Source organism: Eretmochelys imbricata, chromosome 9, assembly GCF_965152235.1.
Source record: "Eretmochelys imbricata isolate rEreImb1 chromosome 9, rEreImb1.hap1, whole genome shotgun sequence".
NCBI lineage: Eukaryota > Metazoa > Chordata > Testudines > Cheloniidae > Eretmochelys > Eretmochelys imbricata.
In genome coordinates this window covers 6,142,688-6,165,192 of record NC_135580.1, presented here as the reverse complement: position 1 = coordinate 6,165,192, position 22,505 = coordinate 6,142,688, and the positions used below count along the sequence as shown (strand labels likewise).

At 41.9% G+C, this 22,505-nt stretch overlaps 1 protein-coding gene across 1 annotated transcript in view; it reads right to left on the bottom strand.

Annotated features, from left to right (window-relative positions):
- PSMD1 (proteasome 26S subunit, non-ATPase 1) overlaps positions 1-22,505 on the bottom strand; it is a 126,599-nt gene that overhangs the window by 81,070 nt on the left and 23,024 nt on the right. Inside the window, exons 14-16 of the mRNA XM_077825863.1 lie at positions 22,164-22,360; positions 21,645-21,740; positions 20,942-21,006 (exon numbers count right to left, since the gene is read on the bottom strand). Of these exons, the coding sequence (XP_077681989.1) occupies positions 20,942-21,006; positions 21,645-21,740; positions 22,164-22,360 (358 nt within the window). The remainder of the gene's footprint in view (positions 1-20,941; positions 21,007-21,644; positions 21,741-22,163; positions 22,361-22,505) is intronic.

Sequence of the window (22,505 nt, the reverse complement as noted above, 5' to 3'; positions counted from 1 at the left end):
GACTACTGCACTGGGCAGCACAGCATGGGGAGGAGGCAACCAGCCCTCTGTGGAGAAAGAAGTGGTTCGGGACTATTTAGAAAAGCTGGACGAGCACAAGGCCATGGGGCCGGATTCGCTGCATCCAAGAGTGCTAAAGGAACTGGCAGATGTGATTGCAGAGCCATTGGCCATTATCTTTGAAAACTCATGGCGACTGGGGGAAGTCCTGGACGACTGGAAAAAGGCTAATGTGGTGCCCATCTTTAAAAAAGGGAAGGAGGATGATCCTGAGAACTACAGGCCAGTCAGCCTCACCTCAGTCCCTGGAAAAATCATGGAGTAGGTCCTCAAGGAATCAATTCTGAAGCACTTAGAGGAGAGGAAAGTGATCAGGAACAGTCAGCATGGATTCACCAAGGGCAAGTCATGCCTGACTAATCTAATTGCCTTCTGTGACGAGATAACTGGCTCTGTGGATGAGGGGAAAGCAGTGGGCATGTTGTTCCTTGACTTTAGCAAAGCTTTTGACACTGTCTCCCACAGTATTCTTGCCAGCAAGTTAGAGAAGTATGGGCTGGATGAATGGACTATAAGGTGGACAGAAAGTTGGCTAGATTGTCGGGCTCAACGGATAGTGATCAATGGCTCCATGTCTAGTTGGCAGCCGGTATCAAGTGCAGTGCCCCAAGGGTCGGTCCTCGAGCCGATTTTGTTCAATATCTTCATTAATGATCTGGAGGATGGTGTGGACTGCACCCTCAGCAAGTTTGCAGATGACACTAAACTGGGAGGAGAGGTAGATACGTTGGAGGGTAGGGATAGGATACAGAGGGACATAAACAAATTAGAGGATTGGGCCAAAAGAAATCTGATGAGGTTCAACAAGGACAAGTGCAGAGTCCTGCACTTAGGACGGAAGAATCCCATGCACCGCTACAGACTAGGGACCGAATGGCTCGGCAGCAGTTCTGCAGAAAAGGACCTAGGGATTACAGTGGAAGAGAAACTGGACATAAGTCAACAGTGTGCCCTTGTTGCTAAGAAGGCCAATAGCATTTTGGGATGTATATGTAGGGGCACTGCCAACAGATCGAGTGACGTGATCGTTCCCCTCTATTCGACATTAGTGAGGCCTCATCTGGAGTACTGTGTCCAGTTTTGGGCCCCACACTACAAGAAGGATGTGGAAAAATTGGAAAATGTCCAGCGGAGGGCAACAGAAATGATTAGGGGACTGGAACACATGACTTATGAGGAGAGGCTGAGGGAACTGGGATTGTTTAGTCTGCGGAAAAGAAGAATGAGGGGGGATTTGATAGCTGCTTTCAACTACCCGAAAGGGGGTTCCAAAGAGGATGGATCTAGACTGTTCTCAGTGGTAGCAGATGACAGAACAAGGAGTAATGGTCTCAAGTTGCAGTGGGGGAGGTTTAGGTTGGATATTAGGAAAAACTTTTTCACTAGGAGGGTGGTGAAACACTGGAATGCGTTACCTAGGGAGATGGTGGAATCTCCTTCCTTAGAAGTTTTTAAGGCCCGGCTTCAAAAGCCCTGGCTGGGATGATTTAGTTGTGGATTGGTCCTGCTTTGAGCAGGGGGTTGGACTAGATGACCTCCTGAGGTCCCTTTCAACCCTGATATTCTAGGATTCTATGATTTCTACACTGCAATTAAACATCCCTTTAGCCCAAGCCCCACGAGCCCAAGTCAGCTGGCATGGGCCAGCTGCAGGTGTCTAGTTGCAGGGTAGACATACCCAAAGAGTGCAGTTATGAGCGGGGAGGGAGGATATGAAGAGGAAAATGGGGTAGGGAATAAAAAAAAAGTCATATATAGGGCAGAAGAGTCCTCATTTTAGCAACAATATCTACAAGACTACAGAAAAACTAAAACAAATTACCTCCATTAGTAAGAGGCGCTCTAATATGAAGAAACTGCTGCAAGATATTGTTGGAGGGGGTAAGCAATTTGTTATACAACAGCTAAATATTACACTGTGCAGGGCGCAGAAAAGTCAGATGGATAGACATTCCAGCTGCTAGCATCAGCGTGAAGTAGCATAAACTTGTTTGGAAAATAATCCTTTTGCTGTCGTTGCACATTTCCTTTTAGCTGCACTTCCAAGTGAGAAAGCTTTGCAATTCTCAACTTCTACTACGTATAGGTATCTGCATAAACAAAAACGATTTATAAACATTTATAATGCAGTTAATCACTCACCAGCAAAACTCAAGCCCTTTTTTGGATGAAAGCTACACTCTTTGTTTAATAAAAAATGGTAAAAAAAAATCCATTTAACCCTTAAGATCTGAAATCTACACAAGTACCAAAAAAAATAATCCGTGTTTGGGCTGCAGTTCTCTTAATTCTTACAGAACATAGCCCATGCTGTGCTAAATCAACCAGCTGGAAACCCCTATATGTACCAGGTACAAAATGGAATATTAAGTTATGCAATTCCCAGTTTGCTTGATTTTTTCTTTGTTACAGAAACTCAGATTTGGTAGTTTAATTGCCTTTTTAAGTTACAAGACAATAGATGAAAATGCCTTAAAACGGAGTTAAAATACACACTAACATGGGACAGAATGGTTCCTTTAGAATTGTTACGCTTGATCATACTGTTGTTTATTTCTTTAAATTTTTAAAATATATCTACAGATACTTATCTACTGCTCCGGCTGCATGTCCCATAAGTCAAAAATTACAACATAAACAGAGACAAAAGGCCTGCTCATAAAAATATCCGCCTCCACTCACATTCTCCTCAACAGCCTTAACAAAGGGGGGGAAATTATGAGCTTTGCAGCATGCTCAGCAGTTAACAAATCTGGGATCTTGTAGACTAAGTGGGGGGAGCAGGTTCTAAACTCAAGGAACACCCTCTATCCCCAACAATCGAGAATGCCCTCCCAACAGCTCTGCGGCCTCACTTGTGGCAGTATACGATGAGGAAAGAGGGGTCTCAGGCAACCCGGTGCCATGCCATTTAGGGCTTCATAGGTTAGAACTCAATATCCTGAATTCTGTTCAGAAGCTTACTGGCAGCCAGTGAAGTTCACAGAGCCCAAGTCTAGCGCGCTCCCACTATGAACTCCACTTAAGTGGGCTACAGCATTCTGCATTAGCTTCAACTTCCAAAAGGTTCCAAAATAAAAAAGTTCCACATTAAAACATATTAAAGATTTGTTTAACATGAAACATACAACGTTCTGCGTATTAGAAAGCTAGCTTTAGAGCGGTTAATACAACTCTAGCAAAACTGGCATGTTTTCCATGGAGTTTATATGGGGGGGGGCAGTATTTGTTTAAACTATTTCCTTACTACAATGGAAAAGTCAACTTCAGGAGCTTGTACATAAAAAATGTAAGGCAGCAGAAGTTGGTAGTGGTTTACAAATTTCTTTTTATGACGTATATTGTATGTAACATCAACAATGAAAGTAAAATAATCCAAGGGCATCAAATTTTTTGATGGAACTTTGAACAACATGGAAACTAGCAATGTGAAACTGCAGAAAGCATCTCTCTGTCCACCAGAAATTGCTATAGGAGCACCTGATCCTTGCCTTGCAAAATGGACACAGAAGTACCAATATTCTGACTCATACCTAAGACATGTATTTAATACTACCATAAAATGACCTTACTGTATAAAACTTCTTGATCATTCTGATTAAAACATACTTCTGTCTGAATTTTTTAAACTGCTATTGTTATACAACTAACCACCACGTACTAACTGAAAGCAGAAAAATTCTCTCTTTATATAGTGTTTACTAGTTTTGCATTTGACAGCACTTTCTAGATAGCCACTTTTGAGGTTTCTCTATATTCAGTTTCTCCTCAGTTTGCAAGGGTCTTCCGAACAGCAGCAAGGCAGACAGACTTTTTTTTAAAAATAGGAAACTAATCACAGGAACTATCATCTTCTTTTGAATCTGCATTTATTTTATTTTTTTTAATTGACTAAATTGCAAGCCCCATCTGTTCAGAAATTTTTAAGGCCCCCCCAACATCTTTGTATGTGAATCCTTCCCAGATATTTAAAAACAAAAAGAACAGCGTCCCTTTAAATGGAAAGCTCTTTGTCCTATAAGGAATCATGTTTACATAAACACGCTTCTAGAAATACGGTGGATTCTTTTATTTTACAAGAGCAAGGTTCATTTCTCATAAAGTCACTAAACAGTGCATAACAAACGACTTATTTTGCAAAATACGCAGGTATAATATTCTCTAGTAAATATCCAACAGTAAGTTTCTCTACCATAAAAGTTATTAATTCTTCACCAAACAATTTCATTTCATAGTTCAAGTATCTCAGTATTTTCTCCTGACTTTACCATGAAACTTCCTTTTCTGAACAGTCCATTTTTAAATTATCCAATAAAAAAAACCTCCGCTAATTTCATGCATTATAAATAAATCCATTGCCTCTCATTTTGTTAGGTCATTGAGTAATGAAATTATATATTTACAATCTTACATAAGCTGTTTCACAAATTCAGAAAACTTGCTGGATTCTTTTTAAAAAAAAGAGCATACCAGACATGACCATGTGTTTCTCCCCTCCCATTATGCATGGTACGATTTAGCAATTCTAAAAGATTTATAAGACATGGAATGACTCCTACTCGAGAGAATATTTTTAGGCTCTAAAAATATAAAGGAGAGTGTTACTCCATGAAGAAACAGGTTCAAGTCTCAGTGGGATAAAAATAGGTACAGACTGCTGAGCCACCTAGCTCAGGTTTAAACCCAACACATCAGTCCACTTATGCAGCCTTAGCATTCCAGCCTACAATTAGGGGTTGAAGACACAAAATTTTCAAAAGCCCGTAAGAGACTTAGGAGCTTAAGTCCCATTTGCAAAGGTCTTGTCTACACATCAAAATGTCCCCAGTGTGGATTCAGTTATACCAAAATAAAATTGCTTATACCGGTATAGTTCACTCCTCTACGGAAAGATGAATAAGTGCTGTTAGCATAAGCTAATATAACTGCGTCCCTATAACCTAGGGAGTACCACCACCACACACCTTATCGTTAACTGAAACGAGTTTATTGATAGAATTTCCAAATGTAGCTCAGACCTTAAGCACTTGTGAGAACAGCTGTGCAACTGACAAATTTTTCAGTTTGCAGACAATTCTGAAAAAAAATTAGATGTGGGTTGACCCAAAACAGATTTTTTTTCAAAATTTCTGGTGAATCAAAAAGCAAAATATATATATATATATAGAGAGAGAGAGAGAGAGAGAGTTGAATGAAATGCTTAATTTGACCTGAAATGTTTTGTTTTCATCTTTCTTTCCCTATTTTTTACTAGATAAAATAGGAGGTGATTTAGAAATGAGAGTCAAACATTTCAATTTGAAAATGTAAATATGAAATTTTTTTTAAGTGCTTTTCAACTAAAACAATTCACCAAAACACCACAAATTTGGGAAATGTTTCAGTTGACCTGAATCTGCATTTTTCGCCAAAAAAATTCAGTTTAAAAATTTCACCCAGCTCTACTTAGGAACCTAAATCCCACTGACTTTCAATGAGGGTCACACTCCTAAACCACATAGCACTTCTGAAAATTTTACCCATTGTCTTAAAAATCCGATTTTTGGAACAAGTTTCCTTGCGTTATACTAACATGAACTCTGATTATTAAAACTGACAAATTTGTAAAGTTCTAGATCACTTTCATGATGAATGCTGTTTACTTTCTGTAAGACACTCTGCTCTGGTTAATGAAAATAGACTAGTCAGTTTCACTAGTTTCTAATAATTTTCGACTTTCGGTTCTCCTGTACCAGCATAAGGCGAGGGTTGCAAACACTCACGGAATTTTTAAATCCAAACAGTTTTAATTTATTTTTTTCCCTAAGTCATGAAGGCATTTCTGCTATTAAGCTTTTGTTTTTAAGAAAAAAAGGTCCCTTTTAACAGGCAAATAAAGATAAAATAAGTGGAAGGGTAAATAAAATGCTTTTAACCTTTTCTGTGCAAGATTAAACAATTGGGTAAATTTGCTTCTCCAAACGTTTCCCCTTCCTGATTAATATGTCAAGAACATAACAGGTTCAGATCACGAGAGAATGTCACTTAGGTCTGTATTCAATTAGCCAGAAAAGTTGCCATCTGCCTTTTGCACAAAAGAAGGCTACGTGAGCCTTAAAAAAGATTTTCAAAATGTTGAGGGAGAAAATCAAGTGTTTGGGTTTCGTTTTTGTTTTTTATTTGAAACCAGCCCTCAATTGCCAAGATGTTGAGGGTCTTTATAAAAAAAAATACCAGAACCTAAGAAATCATTCATGATATCTCATTAATACGTCCCTACTAGGATGAGTTTAGTATAAGCTACAGCATTCCACTAGCCGAAAATATATTTGTCAGGTAATTTAGGCCCAAATTTCTAAACTTATTATTAAAAGTACAATAAAACCTCAGAGTTACAAACTGAACGGTCAACCACACACCTCATCTGGAACTGTAAGCACTCAATCAGGCAGCAACAAAAACCAAAAAAAAGCAAATACAGTACAATAGCATGTTAAACGTAAACAACTAAAAAAATAAAGGAAAAGTTTTAAAAAAGATTGGACAAGGTAAGGAAACTTTTTCTGCACTTGTTTTCATTTAAATTAAGGGTTTCAGAGTAACAGCCGTGTTAGTCTGTATTCGCAAAAAGAAAAGGAGTACTTGTGGCACCTTAGAGACTAACCAATTTATTTGAGCATGAGCTTTCGTGAGCTACAGCTCACTTCATCGGATGCATACTGTGGAAAGTATAGAAGATCTTTTATACACACCAAGCATGAAAAAATACCTCCCCTCACCCCACTCTCCTGCTGGCAATAGCTTATCTAAAGTGATCAGTCTCCTTACAATGTGCATGATAATCAAGGTGGGCCATTTCCAGCACAAATCCAGGGTTTAACAAGAACGTCGGGGGCGGGGGTTAGGAAAAAACAAGGGGCAATAGGTTACCTTGCATAATGACTTAGCCACTCCCAGTCTCTATTCTAGCCTAAGTTAATTGTATCCAATTTGCAAATGAATTCCAATTCAACAGTTTCCTGCTGGAGTCTGGATTTGAAGTTTTTTTGTTGAAGAATTGCAACTTTCATGTCTGTAATCGCGTGACCAGAGAGATTGAAGTGTTCTCCGACTGGTTTATGAATGTTATAATTCTTGACGTCTGATTTGTGTCCATTTATTCTTTTACGTAGAGACTGTCCAGTTAGACCAATGTACATGGCAGAGGGGCATTGCTGGCACATGATGGCATATATCACATTGGTGGATGTGCAGGTGAACGAGCCTCTGATACTGTGTCTGATGTGATTAGGCCCTGTGATGGTGTCCCCTGAATAGATATGTGGGCACAGTTGGCAACGGACTTTGTTGCAAGGATAGGTTCCTGGGTTAGTGGTTCTGTTGTGTGGTATGTGGTTGCTGGTGAGTATTTGCTTCAGGTTGGGGGGCTGTCTGTAGGCAAGGACTGGCCTGTCTCCCAGGATTTGTGAGTGTGTTGGGTCATCCTTCAAGATAGGTTGTAGATCCTTAATAATGCGTTGGAGAGGTTTTAGTTGGGGGCTGAAGGTGACGGCTAGTGGCGTTCTATTATTTTCTTTGTTGGGCCTGTCCTGTAGTAGGTGACTTCTGGAAACTCCTCTGGCTCTATCAATCTGTTTCTTCACTTCCGCAGGTGGGTACTGTAGTTGTAAGAATGCTTGATAGAGATCCTGTAGGTGTTTGTCTGTCTGAGGGGTTGGAGCAAATGCGGTTGTATCGCAGAGCTTGGCTGTAGACGATGGATCGTGTGGTGTAGTCAGGGTGAAAGCTGGAGGCATGTAGGTAGGAATAGCGGTCAGTAGGTTTCCGGTATAGGGTGGTGTTTATGTGACCATCGTTTATTAGCACTGTAGTGTCCAGGAAGTGGATCTCTTGTGTGGACTAGACCAGGCTGAGGTTGATGGTGGGATGGAAATTGTTGAAATCATGATGGAATTCCTCAAGGGCTTCTTTTCCATGGATCCAGATGATGAAGATGTCATCAATATAGCGCAAGTAGAGTAGGGGCGTTAGGGGACGAGAGCTGAGGAAGCGTTGTTCTAAGTCAGCCATAAAAATGTTGGCATACTGTGGGGCCATGCGGGTACCCATAGCAGTGCCGCTGATCTGAAGGTATACATTGTCCCCAAATGTAAAATAGTTATGGGTAAGGACAAAGTCACAAAGTTCAGCCACCAGGTTAGCCGTGACATTATCGGGGATAGTGTTCTTGACGGCTTGTAGTCCATCTTTGTGTGGAATGTTGGTGTAGAGGGCTTCTACATCCATAGTGGCCAGGATGGTGTTATCAGAAAGATCACCGATGGATTGTAGTTTCCTCAGGAAGTCAGTGGTGACTCGAAGGTAGCTGGGAGTGCTGGTAGCGTAGGGCCTGAGGAGGGAGTCTACATAGCCAGACATCCTGCTATCAGGGTGCCAATGCCTGAGATGATGGGGCATCCAGGATTTCCAGGTTTATGGATCTTGGGTAGTAGATAGAATATCCCAGGTCGGGGTTCCAGGGGTGTGTCTGTGCGGATTTGATCTTGTGCTTTTTCAGGGAGTTTCTTGAGCAAATGCTGTAGTTTCTTTTGGTAACTCTCAGTGGGATCAGAAGGTAATGGCTTGTAGAAAGTGCTGTTGGAGAGCTGCCGAGCAGCCTCTTGTTCATATTCCGACCTATTCATGATGACGACAGCACCTCCTTTGTCAGCCTTTTTGATTATGATGTCAGAGTTGTTTCTGAGGCTGTGGATGGCATTGTGTTCCGCACGGCTGAGGTTATGGGGCAAGTGATGCTGCTTTTCCACAATTTCAGCCCGTGCACGTCAGCAGAAGCACTCTATGTAGAAGTCCAGTCTGCTGTTTCGACCTTCAGGAGGAGTCCACCTAGAATCCTTCTTTTTGTAGTGTTGGTAGGGAGGTCTCTGTGGATTAGTATGTTGTTCAGAGGTAAGTTGGAAATATTCCTTGAGTCGGAGACGTCAAAAATAGGATTCTAGGTCACCACAGAACTCTATCATGTTGGTGAGGGTGAAGGGGCAGAAGGAGAAGCCCCGAGATAGCCCAGCAGAAGCAGCTGTCCTGAGAGTATAGTTGGATAGGTTAACAATATTGCTGGGTGGGTTGAGGGAATCATTGCTGTGGCCCCTTGTGGCACGCAGTAGTTTAGAAAGTTTAGTGTCCTTTTTCTTTTGTAGAGAAGCAAAGTGTGTGTTGTAAATGGCTTGTCTAGTTTTAGTAAAGTCCAGCCACGAGGAAGTTTGTGTGGAAGGTTGGTTTTTTATGAGAGTATCCATTTTTGAGAGCTCATTCTTAATCTTTCCCTGTTTGCTGTAGAGGATGTTGATCAGGTGATTCCACAGTTTCTTTGAGAGCGTGTGGCACAAGCTGTCAACATAGTCTGTGTGGTATGTAGATTGTAATGGATTTTTTACCTTCAGTCCTTTTGGTACGATGTCCATCTGTTTGCATTTGGAAAGGAAGATGATGTCTGTCTGTATCTGTACAAGTTTTTTCATGCAGTTGATAGATTTCCACTCCATATGGCTAAATGCAGTGCCTTGCATAATGACAGGTTTCAGAGTAACAGCCGTGTTAGTCCGTATTCGCAAAAAGAAAAGGAGTACTTGTGGCACCTTAGAGACTAACCAATTTGCTGGTAATAGCTTATCTAAAGTGACCACTCTCCTTACAGTGTGTATGACAATCAAGGTGGGCCATTTCCAGCACAAATCCAGGGTTTAACAAGAACGTCGGGGGGGGGGGGGTGTTAGTGTATTCTTTGTAATACACAGAACAGAGTGTGAGAGTCTTTGCCCCCTCTAGTGGTTTCCACAAGAAAGTAAAAGTCTACTACAGCTGCCAACTGAAGGAGTTGTTCATTAGAATCATACTTTTAGCACTTTAAGTCCAGATTCAGGCCACCTAACTACAATTGTTACATTTATAGATCGTTTTTGCATTTCATAATTCTCCTGAAGTATTTTCAAATCTCACAGCATTGTTCTAATGCAGTGGTTCTCAACCAGGGTACCCCTGAGGGTATGCAGAGGTCTTCCAGGGGGTACTCAACTCATCTAGATTAGTGTTTCTCAACCTGGGGGTGTCACAGGACAGGTTTAGGGGGGCCACAAGTGCAGGGCCAGCACTAGGGGGCAGCAAGCAAGGCAACTGCTCAGTGCCCCACGAAGCTAAGTTACATTATTCAGCCCCCTGCCTGGGGTTTGGGCTTTAGACAAAAAAACAGACTGAATCACACTGAAATGTAAATAGAATATTTTTATTCCAATCGTCTTATTTTTTTTAACTATATGGTAAAAATGACAAAAAGTAAGCAACCAATTTTTCAGTAATAGTGTGCTGTGATACTTTTTTGTATTTTTATGTCTGATTTTGTAAGCAAGTAATTTTTAAGTGAGGTGGAGTACATGAGACAAATCAGATTCAAAGGGGTACAATAGTCTGGAAAGGTTGAGACCTGTTCTAATGTATGAGAACGTAAAAATGAAATTGACTATACAGGCCATTCCTAAGCTGAGCAAAGAGCAGAGTGAACGAGAGGTCGTGAAAAATAAAGAGATTGTAAGAATTCTTACCAGTTAGTGTGGTGGTAATGCAGGAAATGAAATTTAAAATTATTTTTATTTTGACAGTTCCTCTTAAATGAAAAAAGGTCAGAAATCATAAATTTAAATGCTGTTTTCCATCAGCTACAATAAATATTTTAAAAACCACTTTGATATTATGTAGCACATAAACATCAGCAAGGAGAGAGGATTTGTAGCCCATGATCAGCAGCAAAATGAGCAGGATGAGGGGAAAGCAGACAGATACACTACAGCATCAAAGTAAACACACCACTGAGCCTTCCACTTGCTTTCTGTGCTACCCTGCAATCCACTCCCTGACCTTCAAAACATTTCGGGCTTTATTCATGCTTCCGTGCTGCTTTACAATAATATTTTACTTTGACGAAGCCTCCCTTAAGGATTCATGCATTTAAAAAATGAAGCCGTAAAATCCAAAACTTTCAAGCCAATGCCATTTTTGGCGTTACTAGCTACAGATGCTTATTACCCTGAGAGAAAGATTTCCCAGTATACAGTTTACTTTGAGAATTTATCCCAGTAACATGAAACCCTTGAGAAAAAGATTTAATTAATTGCTCCATCTTTGTGAGGCTCTAAGTTGAAGAAAAGCCCTATCAAGTTATACAGTCTCTCCCGTCAGCTCGGCCACTGCAGGATTGGGCCCTACACTGTATTCTCCCAGTACTTTGCTACTTGGAACATACAAAAAGAGACTGGGCAAAGCTGCTACTGCTGTGTTCCTAAGCATGACATGCAAATATACAACTGTCATCCAAGTATATAACACCATGATAACCCACAACCTTCCTGAGACCCTACGTCTTGCTCTCTACTCTCATAAGAGCATCTCTCCCCACAACCTGATTTCATGCACAGTGGAGCACTCCTTGCACTACTCAACCCGATATAAGGGACTTGCTGAGCAAAGACTAGCCCCCTTGCTACAGAAATGAAGACTTCACTGTGATCTTTCCCCATCCCTCCAAGCAACCAAGAAACACTTTGGAGTGCAGTGTTGAAAGAAAATTTCTGAACACTATGATCAAGAGATGACTTACCATGCCTATAGTTATATGAGACACAAAGATAAGAAGTACTACTGTACTGCATTCTAATTTAAAAGTGAACCATAATGAGGGAGTTCTTTCACATCCCCAAGTCTCCTCTTGCTCTAAATGCAACTCCCTCTCTATCTCCTTAGCAAAAAGCCAAGAAATCCTTAAATTAAAAAACTAGGAGGCACTTTTCCTTACAGTGCATGAACAATGGTCATTTATTACAGTGACTAAAGCTACTGCATTATTTAAAACTGGAGCAAGTCTTCTCTCAGCTTTGGCTACTAATGCAATTTTTTAAAAATTTTCGCTACTTAAACAAATTATTTACAACATGCACTTTACAATGTCGCAGGTCATCTTGAAATCGGAGCAAGATTTTAGCACTCTTGCTAATGGTGATGCCACCTTTTCTGATAACCATTACCTTATTTCTGGCTTAAGGCACTGAGTTTCTCCCTACCCCGTATCAAGGTTGTTTTTTGTGCAGAAATATTTGTTAAGATAATTCCACCTGTCTGAATTTAAGTTGTAACCCGTAACAAAAGTCTTCAAACTCACTACAAATGGGAGAAAAGGGATCATATATTTTAAAGGATAGAAGGGACCACTGTAATCATTTAATGTGACCTCCCACCTAACAGGCCATAAATTTCACCCTGTAACTTCTGCATCACACCTAATAACTTTTGGCTGGACCACAGCATCTCTTTTACAGAGAGAGACCCAATCCTGATGTAAAGATTTCCAGTGATAGAGAATGTACCACCTTCTTTCATAGATTGTTCCAGTGGCTAATTACCCTTGCTGTTAAAAGTTTCCCAGATCACAAGTTCGTGCTTAAAAAAAAACCTGTTAATCACCGAGTTAGAGCTATAAAGGTTGATGCTTTCAAAAAAATCTAATGTCAGCTATAGATTAAAATGTATTTCACTGTGGCCATGTCAGTGTCACTCACTTAAAGGCCAAAAACATGCAGACACCTGCCCAGACCTGTGGCAGAGTTAGCTCCATGAACAATTATTTTCAGGGATTTGTTCTATATGCATGCTACTGTACACTCCCAGCCTTTCCTAGGTATAAAATATGCAACAGAAGTATCTATCTGACCAAAGGGTTGTGATCTCAGGGAAAGTTAATGTATTAAATCAACCACCTTTCAAGTACTGACAAAATAATTAACAATTAGGAATACATGGCACATGGACTAATCTGAGAACCACAATTCTCTGCTGCATACTGATTATGTATTAAAACTTTCCTCTGCTCATTAATGTTTTTGGCATCAAGCCAACTCTTAACTGTGAAGTAATTTCAGATCCAATAGCCAAACACAGTATCATATACTTGAAAAAGAAAAGTCAAGCTGTTTTTATCTTTGTTAAGACTATGCTACAGGACTTGTTTACAGATTTACTTGTCGCCCAAGGGGAAAATATGTTTAATAGCGTGTGATGGGGCCATTAACAATAATTGTCCTACAGCAGTAGCACTAATTGCCTAGGGAAAACATAAATCATTAAGCAAATCCATTCTCCTATTTTGTGATCATCTCCACATCTGTCACATCAGAACCATTTGCACAGAGAGTTCAATATGCCCTCTTCCTGTGGAAGCCTTGATCATACTCCAGCACTTAAAATGAAACATGTCTTATCCAGCTTCGGGCTTGACCCACTGTGCTCAGAGATTAGGCCGAATAAAAATGTAAGGATTTTTCAAGTCAAACGGGACAACTCCCATGAAGAAATAATTTGCAAAAGAGTAACAACGCCCAACTGCATGTGAAACATCAGAGGACCAGCAGTTCACTGAACTTGCTAGGAGTTGGTGCCCACTCCTCTATTGGCTCTCCAAGGCAAGCACTTCCAATTAGCCTCCAGCAACCCATGGATGTTACTTTAGATCTGAACTTGCACAGGTTTAGGAACCATCTGCACGTGGAAGATGCTGCAAGGGCCACAGAGCAGAGTTAGTAGGAAGCTGAAGGTATTTTCGAAAGGGGAAAGGCAATAAACTGACAGAACACGGCGGCTGAAAAAAACATTTAAAAAAAACTTCTAAATCAGGGGGCTCGGCACAAGACTGGGCTCGGGTGTAAATACCTCCAAAAGCCAGTGTGAGATCAGCCCTTCCTTTGCTGACAAACCGAAGAGGAGACTGACGCTGCCTTTCTAACAGATGTCAGCATCTGGAACGGCACAGGCGCCTCAGCTCACAAACAGGACTAAGAAGCGCGTAAAGCGCTACGTAAAAAGGGATCTTAAAATGGCCACAAACACGGTCACTGTTTCCTCCTTCCCACAACGAGCCCGAGGGCATGCCGCAGTAACCAGCTCCTGACCTGGGTGCCTCAGTACCCGTGTGCATAAAGGGCAAGCACAGTTTTAGCAATTTAAAGGCTGATCTCCTTCCCATGCTGCAGTCCAGCTACTTCAAATGTTCTCTGCAGGCAGCTCGCTCATGTCCACCGAGTACAAAACAGATGTAAGCCATAAACACGCAAGGGCTTTGATTCCTGATTTTCAGAGGGGCTGAGCACCCACCATACTGGAGTTGATAAGCAGCCCAATTCAAGCCATCGCTTTCTAAGACAAGAGAAGCCATAGTTTATAAATAAATGTTTTTTACCATCATGCAAGAATACATTGGTCTTTAATTCTCCAGTGTGGAAGGGCAGAGGCAGGACAAGACCCATAGTGGTTTCAGGGTGCACACATGGGCATGCAAGACACTATTCAAATTCCTCATCTCTAGCTCACGAGGTTTTCCTAGATTCCAATGACAGAAGAGACCATTGTGAGAGACCATCTAGTCTGACTGCCTGCGTGGCACAGGCCAGAGAACTGCCCTACAATAATTCCTAAGAGCAGAACTTTTAGAAAAACACCCAATTTTGATTTAAAAGTGGTCAGTGAGCGAATCCACCACAACCCTTGTATATTGTTCCAATGGTTAGTTATCCTCATTGTCAAAACGTTCACCTTATTTCCAGTCTGATTTTGTCTAGTTTTCAACTACCAGTCATTGGATTTTGCTATACCTTTCTCTGCTAGACAGAAGAGCCTATGATTGAATATTTGTTCCTCACGTAGATACTCTCAGGCTGTGATCAAGTCACCCCTTAAGCTTTGCTTCGTTAAGCTAAATAGATTGAGTTCCTTGAATCTCACTATAAAGCATGGTTTCTAATCCTTTAATCATTCTTATGGCTCTTCTCTGAACCCTCTTCAATTTATCAACTTCCTTCTTGAATTGAGGTCACCAGAACTGAACACAGTATCCCAGCAGCGGTCGCAGGAGTGCCAAGTGGAGAGGTAAAATAACTTCTGCTCCTACTCAAGATTCCTCTGGTAAGCATCCAAGGACTGCATCCAATCCTTGGCAGTACAGAGGCCAGGTCAGACCCTGCCTGGTAGCCTAGCATTTAAAGCTCCTCACTCTCATATTGGTTGTTCAGAGTCAGAGGAAATGCTGTAGCCAGGGAAAGGATTAAGGACAGGAATGGGCACAAGGACAGGTTCAGGACTTTCAGCTCACCTGGCTAGATTTTAGCATGCCCAAGGTCTGTAGCTTAGTTTAAAGAGATGCCATGTGCCCTGTGCAGGTCCTATTCTCACTACTCGCTGGGGGTACTGTGGAGGTAGAGATGCCAGGTTACATGTCAAATTTAGGGAAAGGCACAGCAACAGAAAATAAAAAAGATACCTACAGAAGCAGACTGGTATCTAGTGCCCCACAGAGATGTCAGGATACAGTAAATGGTTTAAATCAGAGCCCTGAAAGCCTCCCCTTGTAGCAAGAAGTTATCAATGACCAATTATGCTTTGTGTTGGTGGAGAGGGGAAAGTGATGGTGAGATCAAGGAACAAAAATGTTGTGCCAGAACCTGTTTGGATGAAAGATCCCTGCAAGAATGGAAGGAGCGTGTGGAATTTTCCTTTTGTTTACAGACATACAGAGGTCACTTAAACAGTACCAGTTGGCCTCTGGAGATGCTAGCTCCCTGTCTGGTGAAGAACGGGTTGTGCCCATGTGCATAGTAGAACAGCTCTTGGGAGACACCTGCTGCCCATGCAGGGAATTCAGAATATTTATAAAAAGAGTTCATTATGTCAACCAATATGTGCTGAAGTCTTGGATCACACTCAAGAGAATCAAACTGAGTAGTTTTCAGATGACGAATAGGACAATTTGTGATCAAGACTATCAAGTGACTAGTGATTTGTGGTAACCCCATTTTAGGCACCCAGCTTTAGGCACTTCTAAGAGGCCTGCTTTTCAGAGAGTGTGAATTCATTCTTCTTTGACTTACTGACATTCTGTAAACAAAGGTCTTAAATGGTAAACTCCTAAAATTAAAACAAACACATAATTAAACCTGACAACATACTGCATGTCTACTCACCCTCTTCTTATCTATTCAGAATGCCACTGCTAAACTCCTCTTGGCTCACTGCTCTGAGTACAACATCCCTTCTTTTTAAGTCCCTGCACTGGCTCTCCCTAATCCACTGCATCAACACAAACCTCCAGTCTTTTCTGACAAAGCCCTCCACATTTTAGCCCCACCCTAACTGTATGCCCCATTAGCTTATTGCAAGGTCAATTCCGGCCTTTGCTCCATCAATGAAACCAGCCTCCATTGCCCAATTCTCTGATAAGCACTTCTATGTTTTCACCCACATCGCCCCTTACAAGCGGTGAAAGCTCCCAGTCAAAATCCAGAAAGCTATCACCTTGTTCTCCTCCAAGTCCCTCCTCAAAATTCACTTCTTCCATAGAGTGTTTGGGTAAACAGCAACCTGACTGCAAGGCAGAGGAAAGCTGCAATCATTCTACTGACCAGCTAAGAGTTGTGTGTGTCCTGTTATATTTGTTATCGTGTCTCCCAGACCCTACCCCAGCTTCCTTGTTTGTCTCCTCCACCTGCTATGTCTTTGTCTTAAAGCCGGTCCATTCTTTCGGGCATGGCCTGACATTTGTGATAGGTTTGAACAGCTTCTAGCACAATGGGGCCCAACCTGGTTATGGCCTTTTCCACACTGCAATAAGTGTTAAATAACGATGCAGCAGGTATTTTGCCTTCTGCTTGAAATAGCCAATAAAGAAATAATACTTCACACAATAATATTTTTCACCTCCGCTTCTCACAGGACTTTATGAAAGCAAATATAATTACCCCATTTTAAAAACAGGGCGCACGCACCAAGACAGCCAAGGCCACACCTATAAGTCAATGGCAGTGCAGGAAGTAGAACCCAGATGACCTCCAAGTCCTTTTAGCCACTAGAAGATAATGCTGTCATTCACACCAAGGCCTCCAATACTAACCAACGGTCTGGCCAGTAACTCTCTTGAAGTGTCCATGCTGAAGCAGTGATGTTTAAGGAGTCTTTTTACTGAAATACTTGCTGTTAATGAGATGATGGGGTTGCTGTTCAGAAAGCAGGCGTGGCCCTCTCCCCTTAGGACTGGCCACACTGCCTCTAACAGAGTGAGTGAATGAACTAGAGTGGAATTGGGAACTTTACTGTACCCAGGCCTCTGGGGGGAGGGGGAGTCTATCTACACAGCCAGGCAACTCAGACTCACAGGGCTTGGGCTGCGGGGCTGTTTCACTGCTATATAGAATTCTGGGCTTGGGCCCAAGCTCTGGGATGCTCCCACCTTGCAGGAGCCTAGAGCCCAGGTTCCTGCCTGAGCCCAGATGTCTACACAACAGTGACACAGCCTGAACCCCTGAGCCTAAGTCAGCTAGCACACGCCAGCCACGGGCACCTAGATGATGTGTAGACATACTCTGGCAGCATGTCACCAAGCCAGCCCATGTGCTATTTGTATCATTTGAAGCAAATGCTTATCCCCCTTACGCAAACCTCTATTCTTGCCTGCATTTTTGCCACTAATTTCCCAGGAAGTACCTGCGAACTGCCCAGTGAAGACTTTTAAATACCTAGGACATCCACCCGGTAAGCAGATCTTTGCGTTAACATGTGAAGGCTACAAAGTCACAGAGCCGGGGCATCTAACAGCGATTTAGCTTCTTCTGGTTTCATATCAACGCGTGTGAAATCACAGATAACGTTTCTTGCGAACGTACACTGCATGTGGTTGCAATATATCTTTCAGAACCATATTGTCTCTTACACTTAAAATCTCAAAACCCCATTATATGGAGATAGGCCAGACAGTATGAGTTATAGAATATTCATAGCCTTTTTCAGACAATACAAATCATGTGTATTTGTATGTTCCTGGAATCACAGGGGGAGTAGAGCAAAATCCCAAGGCTGGCTTTGAAGTCTGACCACCTGTCAGATAAAAGAAAGGACTGATTTACCTGCTTTCAAGATGCTGGGAGTCAAAGCAAGTCTTTGTTAGAAGACACTGAGTATAAACAGACTCAGGGTCTTCTGTTTGACTCAGCAAATGGATAGGACTTTTGGTCCTGGGGGACCCCCCCAACTCTTACTGAAGTGTAGGAAGGCCTTTGACCTACCAGGACCCCATAGGGCTGATCAGCAACTACTGAGTATACTTAGTAAGCATGTAAATCCCTGCATTGTTTTTAGAGGTTTTCCCTGTGATGCTTTTGCCCTAAGAATCAATGTAATCTGCTTTGTGAAGGCTGGGTGGTAGCTTGCGTAGCCCCCACAAAAAGAGTAAAATACAGGTGCTGGACCCCAGTCTGACCTGTTGGGGAAATCACAGTGAGACGCAGAGAGACTAAGTCTAACCTCCACCCCGATCTGAATGTAGAGGGACACCGGTCTCTGCCTGAAAGGGGTGACTGCTAGGACACCTGAAACCTTAAGAGGGTGCCCATGAGGAGGTTAAGGGTGGGGTGTGTTAAAGGGGCGGATAACCCTGAAATGGCGTTCCTCCACAAAGTGCTTCTTCTACAGCCACATGGGAGACCCTTAATTAAAGTTCTGACTTCCCAGGAGTTGATTCTTTAGTGCTTGGAGCAAAGCAGAGACAACAACACGCTCAGCTCTGGGGACAGCAAGTGTTCTCCGTTGCTGCTGCAAAGATGACTACTGCCCATAGAGAAGCAGCTCTCCTCAGGCAGAAAAACAGCTGTGCCAATGTGGAAGTGTGGGTAAGTAAACAGGGAGTCCCAAAAAGCACCAGAGATAGGTTGCCCTGGGAGGGAAGCGACGGAAGTACTTCCATGCAAAGGCTGACATGAAAAGCTTTTTATTCATTTATTTAGATACTTTCACTATTGGGAAATTAGCTCACCTCACAACTGTGCCTAGGAGGGCGATGCTACCAGCAAGCTTAGTAACTGGGCAATCATCCTCTCTCTGGTTTACTCATTAATAAGCAAAGATTGTTTTCACTCACTATCCCCAACACCTTATTCTATTAGTGTGAGCGTTAGGTTTAAAAAAAGACAAGGGAATACAAGGGTTTATGGCAAAGCACAGGACTGGGAGCAGCAGAGTCAGCTCTTTCATAGACTTGTTGTATGATCTTGGGCAAGTCACATCACCCCTTGTGCCTCAGCTTCCTCCACTGTAAAATTAGGTTGACGCCTACCTAACTCACAGGGTTCTAGTCTAAATTCATTAAGTCCTTTGAGATCGCCAGACAAAAGGCATCATAGAAGAGCAAAGTATTAGTAATACAATTTTACTTACCCAGAATTATCCCATGTGTTGTGCGGACTGCAGACCCACTCTCTAGACTTGGGCATGCAAAGGTGGGATTTAGGGGCCTAGAAGGGGATACCAGTACCAATATACAAGAATGACAGTCCAAGTCTGAAACTTGGCCTCTCATGTCAATATATGAATGAAAATTTCAAGTCAAGTTTCCATCTTCCCAAGTTGATAAATAAAGACACATGCCTATGGCATTGTAAAGTGCTACCCACAGAATCGGTGAGAGAGTGATTTGACATTAGGAGAAGACGACCAAAAAATATTTGCTCCTACTAATTTCAGAAGATGAAAGACTTACTTGAAAGTACATGTCCCATTTTGGCATTACAGCCTGCATAACTAAAAGGTGGTTTTCAAATGTAGGGGCTATTTTTAACAAAGTCTGATTTTCAAAACAATCTCCTACCTTCAGAGTTAGTTCTAGAGAAGCAACTGCTTCCAACAACGTTTTAGGCAGTCATCAGGCAGACACATTTGTTTTGGAAGGATCATCTCAAGGGTGTCTAGTAAGAGACTGTATATTCGACTTTTAATTAACTTATCTTGCAAATGGAATGAGGAATTCAAGTTTTCCAACTTCATCTCACTCTGTTCAGGCAATTGGGCCATATGTCTGGAGACCTCCTAAATAGCTCATTAAGTTGTCTGCTGAATATTTATTTAGGAAGTCTACTGCCATAAATGACTGCGGTTTCTTTAAAAAAAAAAAAAAAAAAGAAGTTACTTTATCCAATATGTACTGAGCAAAACTGCTGTTCAAGTGTTACCCACCCATGATTTGATAAAACCAGACACATTCCCTAAATCTGTAACTAGACTTCACTTGCTTAATTCTACTTGGCAACTCGCTGTGGAAAATTTCAATACGAATTTAATTAAAGACACAGAAGTTTTACATGCTAGAGCGTCTCAGAAACTTACTTTAATCCACTATTTCCTTGTACAAAACGAACCAGAGGCTACATACGTGAAATCCAATGTTTCCTATAAAGTGCCCAAGAGTTGGTACCAGCACAGAGGGTCAATTTTTATTTTCTTCATACTTCGCATATTAGATTGAAGCCAATTTCTCCTTAAAAACATGTACAGACACTGCAACTTTCATCTCCAGTGTGTGGAGGGTAATCAAAAGTCAGCTCAGTCAAAGCCACTTAGAGGAAATACAAAATACTACATCAGTCAAAGGTTTTGACTAAAGATGTGTTCAAAGTATACATTCTGCCCCAAAATGTCATTGCCCATGTGTAGATTCACCATAACAGGGCACTGTGCAGTTTCAGATTACTTCTCACAAGGGACCACACCACCACTCACAATGCAAGATTGCATGACTCTTTTTCCTTCTATTTATATCTCATCCCAGTACATACCAATACATCCACTGGCCCATGAAATGCACAGGAGACGGGTTCTACTACTGACCCGATTTCATTCTCCCTCTATTCTATCCGTTTCCAGCTTCCATTTAGTTAGCAACTGATTCAGTTAGTGAGATGGATGAAGCACACATGCTTTCAAAAAAAAAAAAAAAAAAAAATCTCCCAGACAAGTCAAATTGAAGGACTGATGCAGTTAGAAATTGTACCTGAACAGAATGAACCCAAGTGACTCAACCGCTGCCCGCCTCACATCATCATTGACATCACTCACCTAATTAAGGAGGAAACAAGATGTTAAGAGAATGGTTCAAACCCCCAACCTTTCGCGTCAGTGCTCATGCATTTGATTTGATCTGGGATATAGGCCTGGGATTACAGAGATAGAAAAATGAACAGTTACATTCAGCGAGGTAACTTATCCTTGGCTGAAATAGACTCACAAAGAACTACCATTCCCACACTGTGACATGTTTTAAGTTCTATTTTTTTTTTTAATCACAGACCTATTAGTCAGAAAGAGCTGATGGCCTCCATATTTTAGAGGCTACCCTGTTTCTGCTCAGCACAATAAATTATTATGAAGGTTATCTGGAGCAGATAAGAAACTCTTAGGCCCAGCTAGCAAGTACTCTGGGGCTGTGTTCTACTTTTTAGCATAGTGTTGCTTTAAGCAATATTGGAGTTTGTTTATTTTCTTGCTGAATGTCTCTTAGCTTTAATGTTTGCAAACCCTAGGACTTCTAATCCTCGTGTTTCCATTAAGCAAAGAGAGGCCACTTAGGTCCCTTTACATCACTGTTTTAGATTAGAATATTAGCATTCCAGCTACTGAGTTCTGTCAATGGACTGTGTATTTGCTGCCACCACGCCAGCTATCCCATTACCTGCCCCAGGCTCTGCAGAACTTACAGCAACATGCAGCAGACGTCTGATTGCCTTGTTGTTCCCTGAGCCGCAGTAAGCCATAGCTACAGTGTACATTCCTGAACGACGGAGGATTGGATCCTGGAAGACAGAGAGTGTTTCAATATTTATATTTCTACGGACACAGCTAGGACTCAGAAGTTCAGTTTCCAAGTCTCCTCAATTCCTGGGCTCTGAAGCTGCCAACAAAGGCGACAACGGGCTATGGGCACCTGTCTACTAGGCATGGGACACGCCGCAGAACAGCCATCAGGTGGGAATGCCATTTGGCACTAATGACCTAGAGGCAAAAAGTATCATGATCTGTGAACTGTCCAACCCTTTCAGAATAACTTTACTGACCACTGCCACACATCACCCAACAAGTACATCGACACATTCAGTTATCTGGAAAAACTTTTCTGGTGAAAGCAGTCATTCTCACCAAAGCTGGAGATTTCAGAAGGGAGCAGGGGGAAATCTCTGAAACAGACCATGATAGCATCAAAACACAGGCACACTTACCTTATCTCTGCAGAGACTCTCTATGAGGGCATCTGCTTCCTCCATCCTCCCATACATCACCAGAGCAATGCCAACAGCCAGGCCCCGCAAGATCTTTTCATGCTGCGTTTCCTGTGCGTAGCCAACCATGTCCTCAATAGCCTGAGCATTTTTAGATCCCAGCATTACCAGACCCAATGCCAGACCAGCTGCTTCACCTGCACAGCAGCAAAAGGGAATCAGTAAAGCATGCAGAGCTCCCAAAATAGACTAATATAGCAATGCCTGTGTAAACACAATACCCATCAGCCTCTCATCCTACCGAGATACAGGTCAACACAGAGTTTCTAGACACTGTGCCCA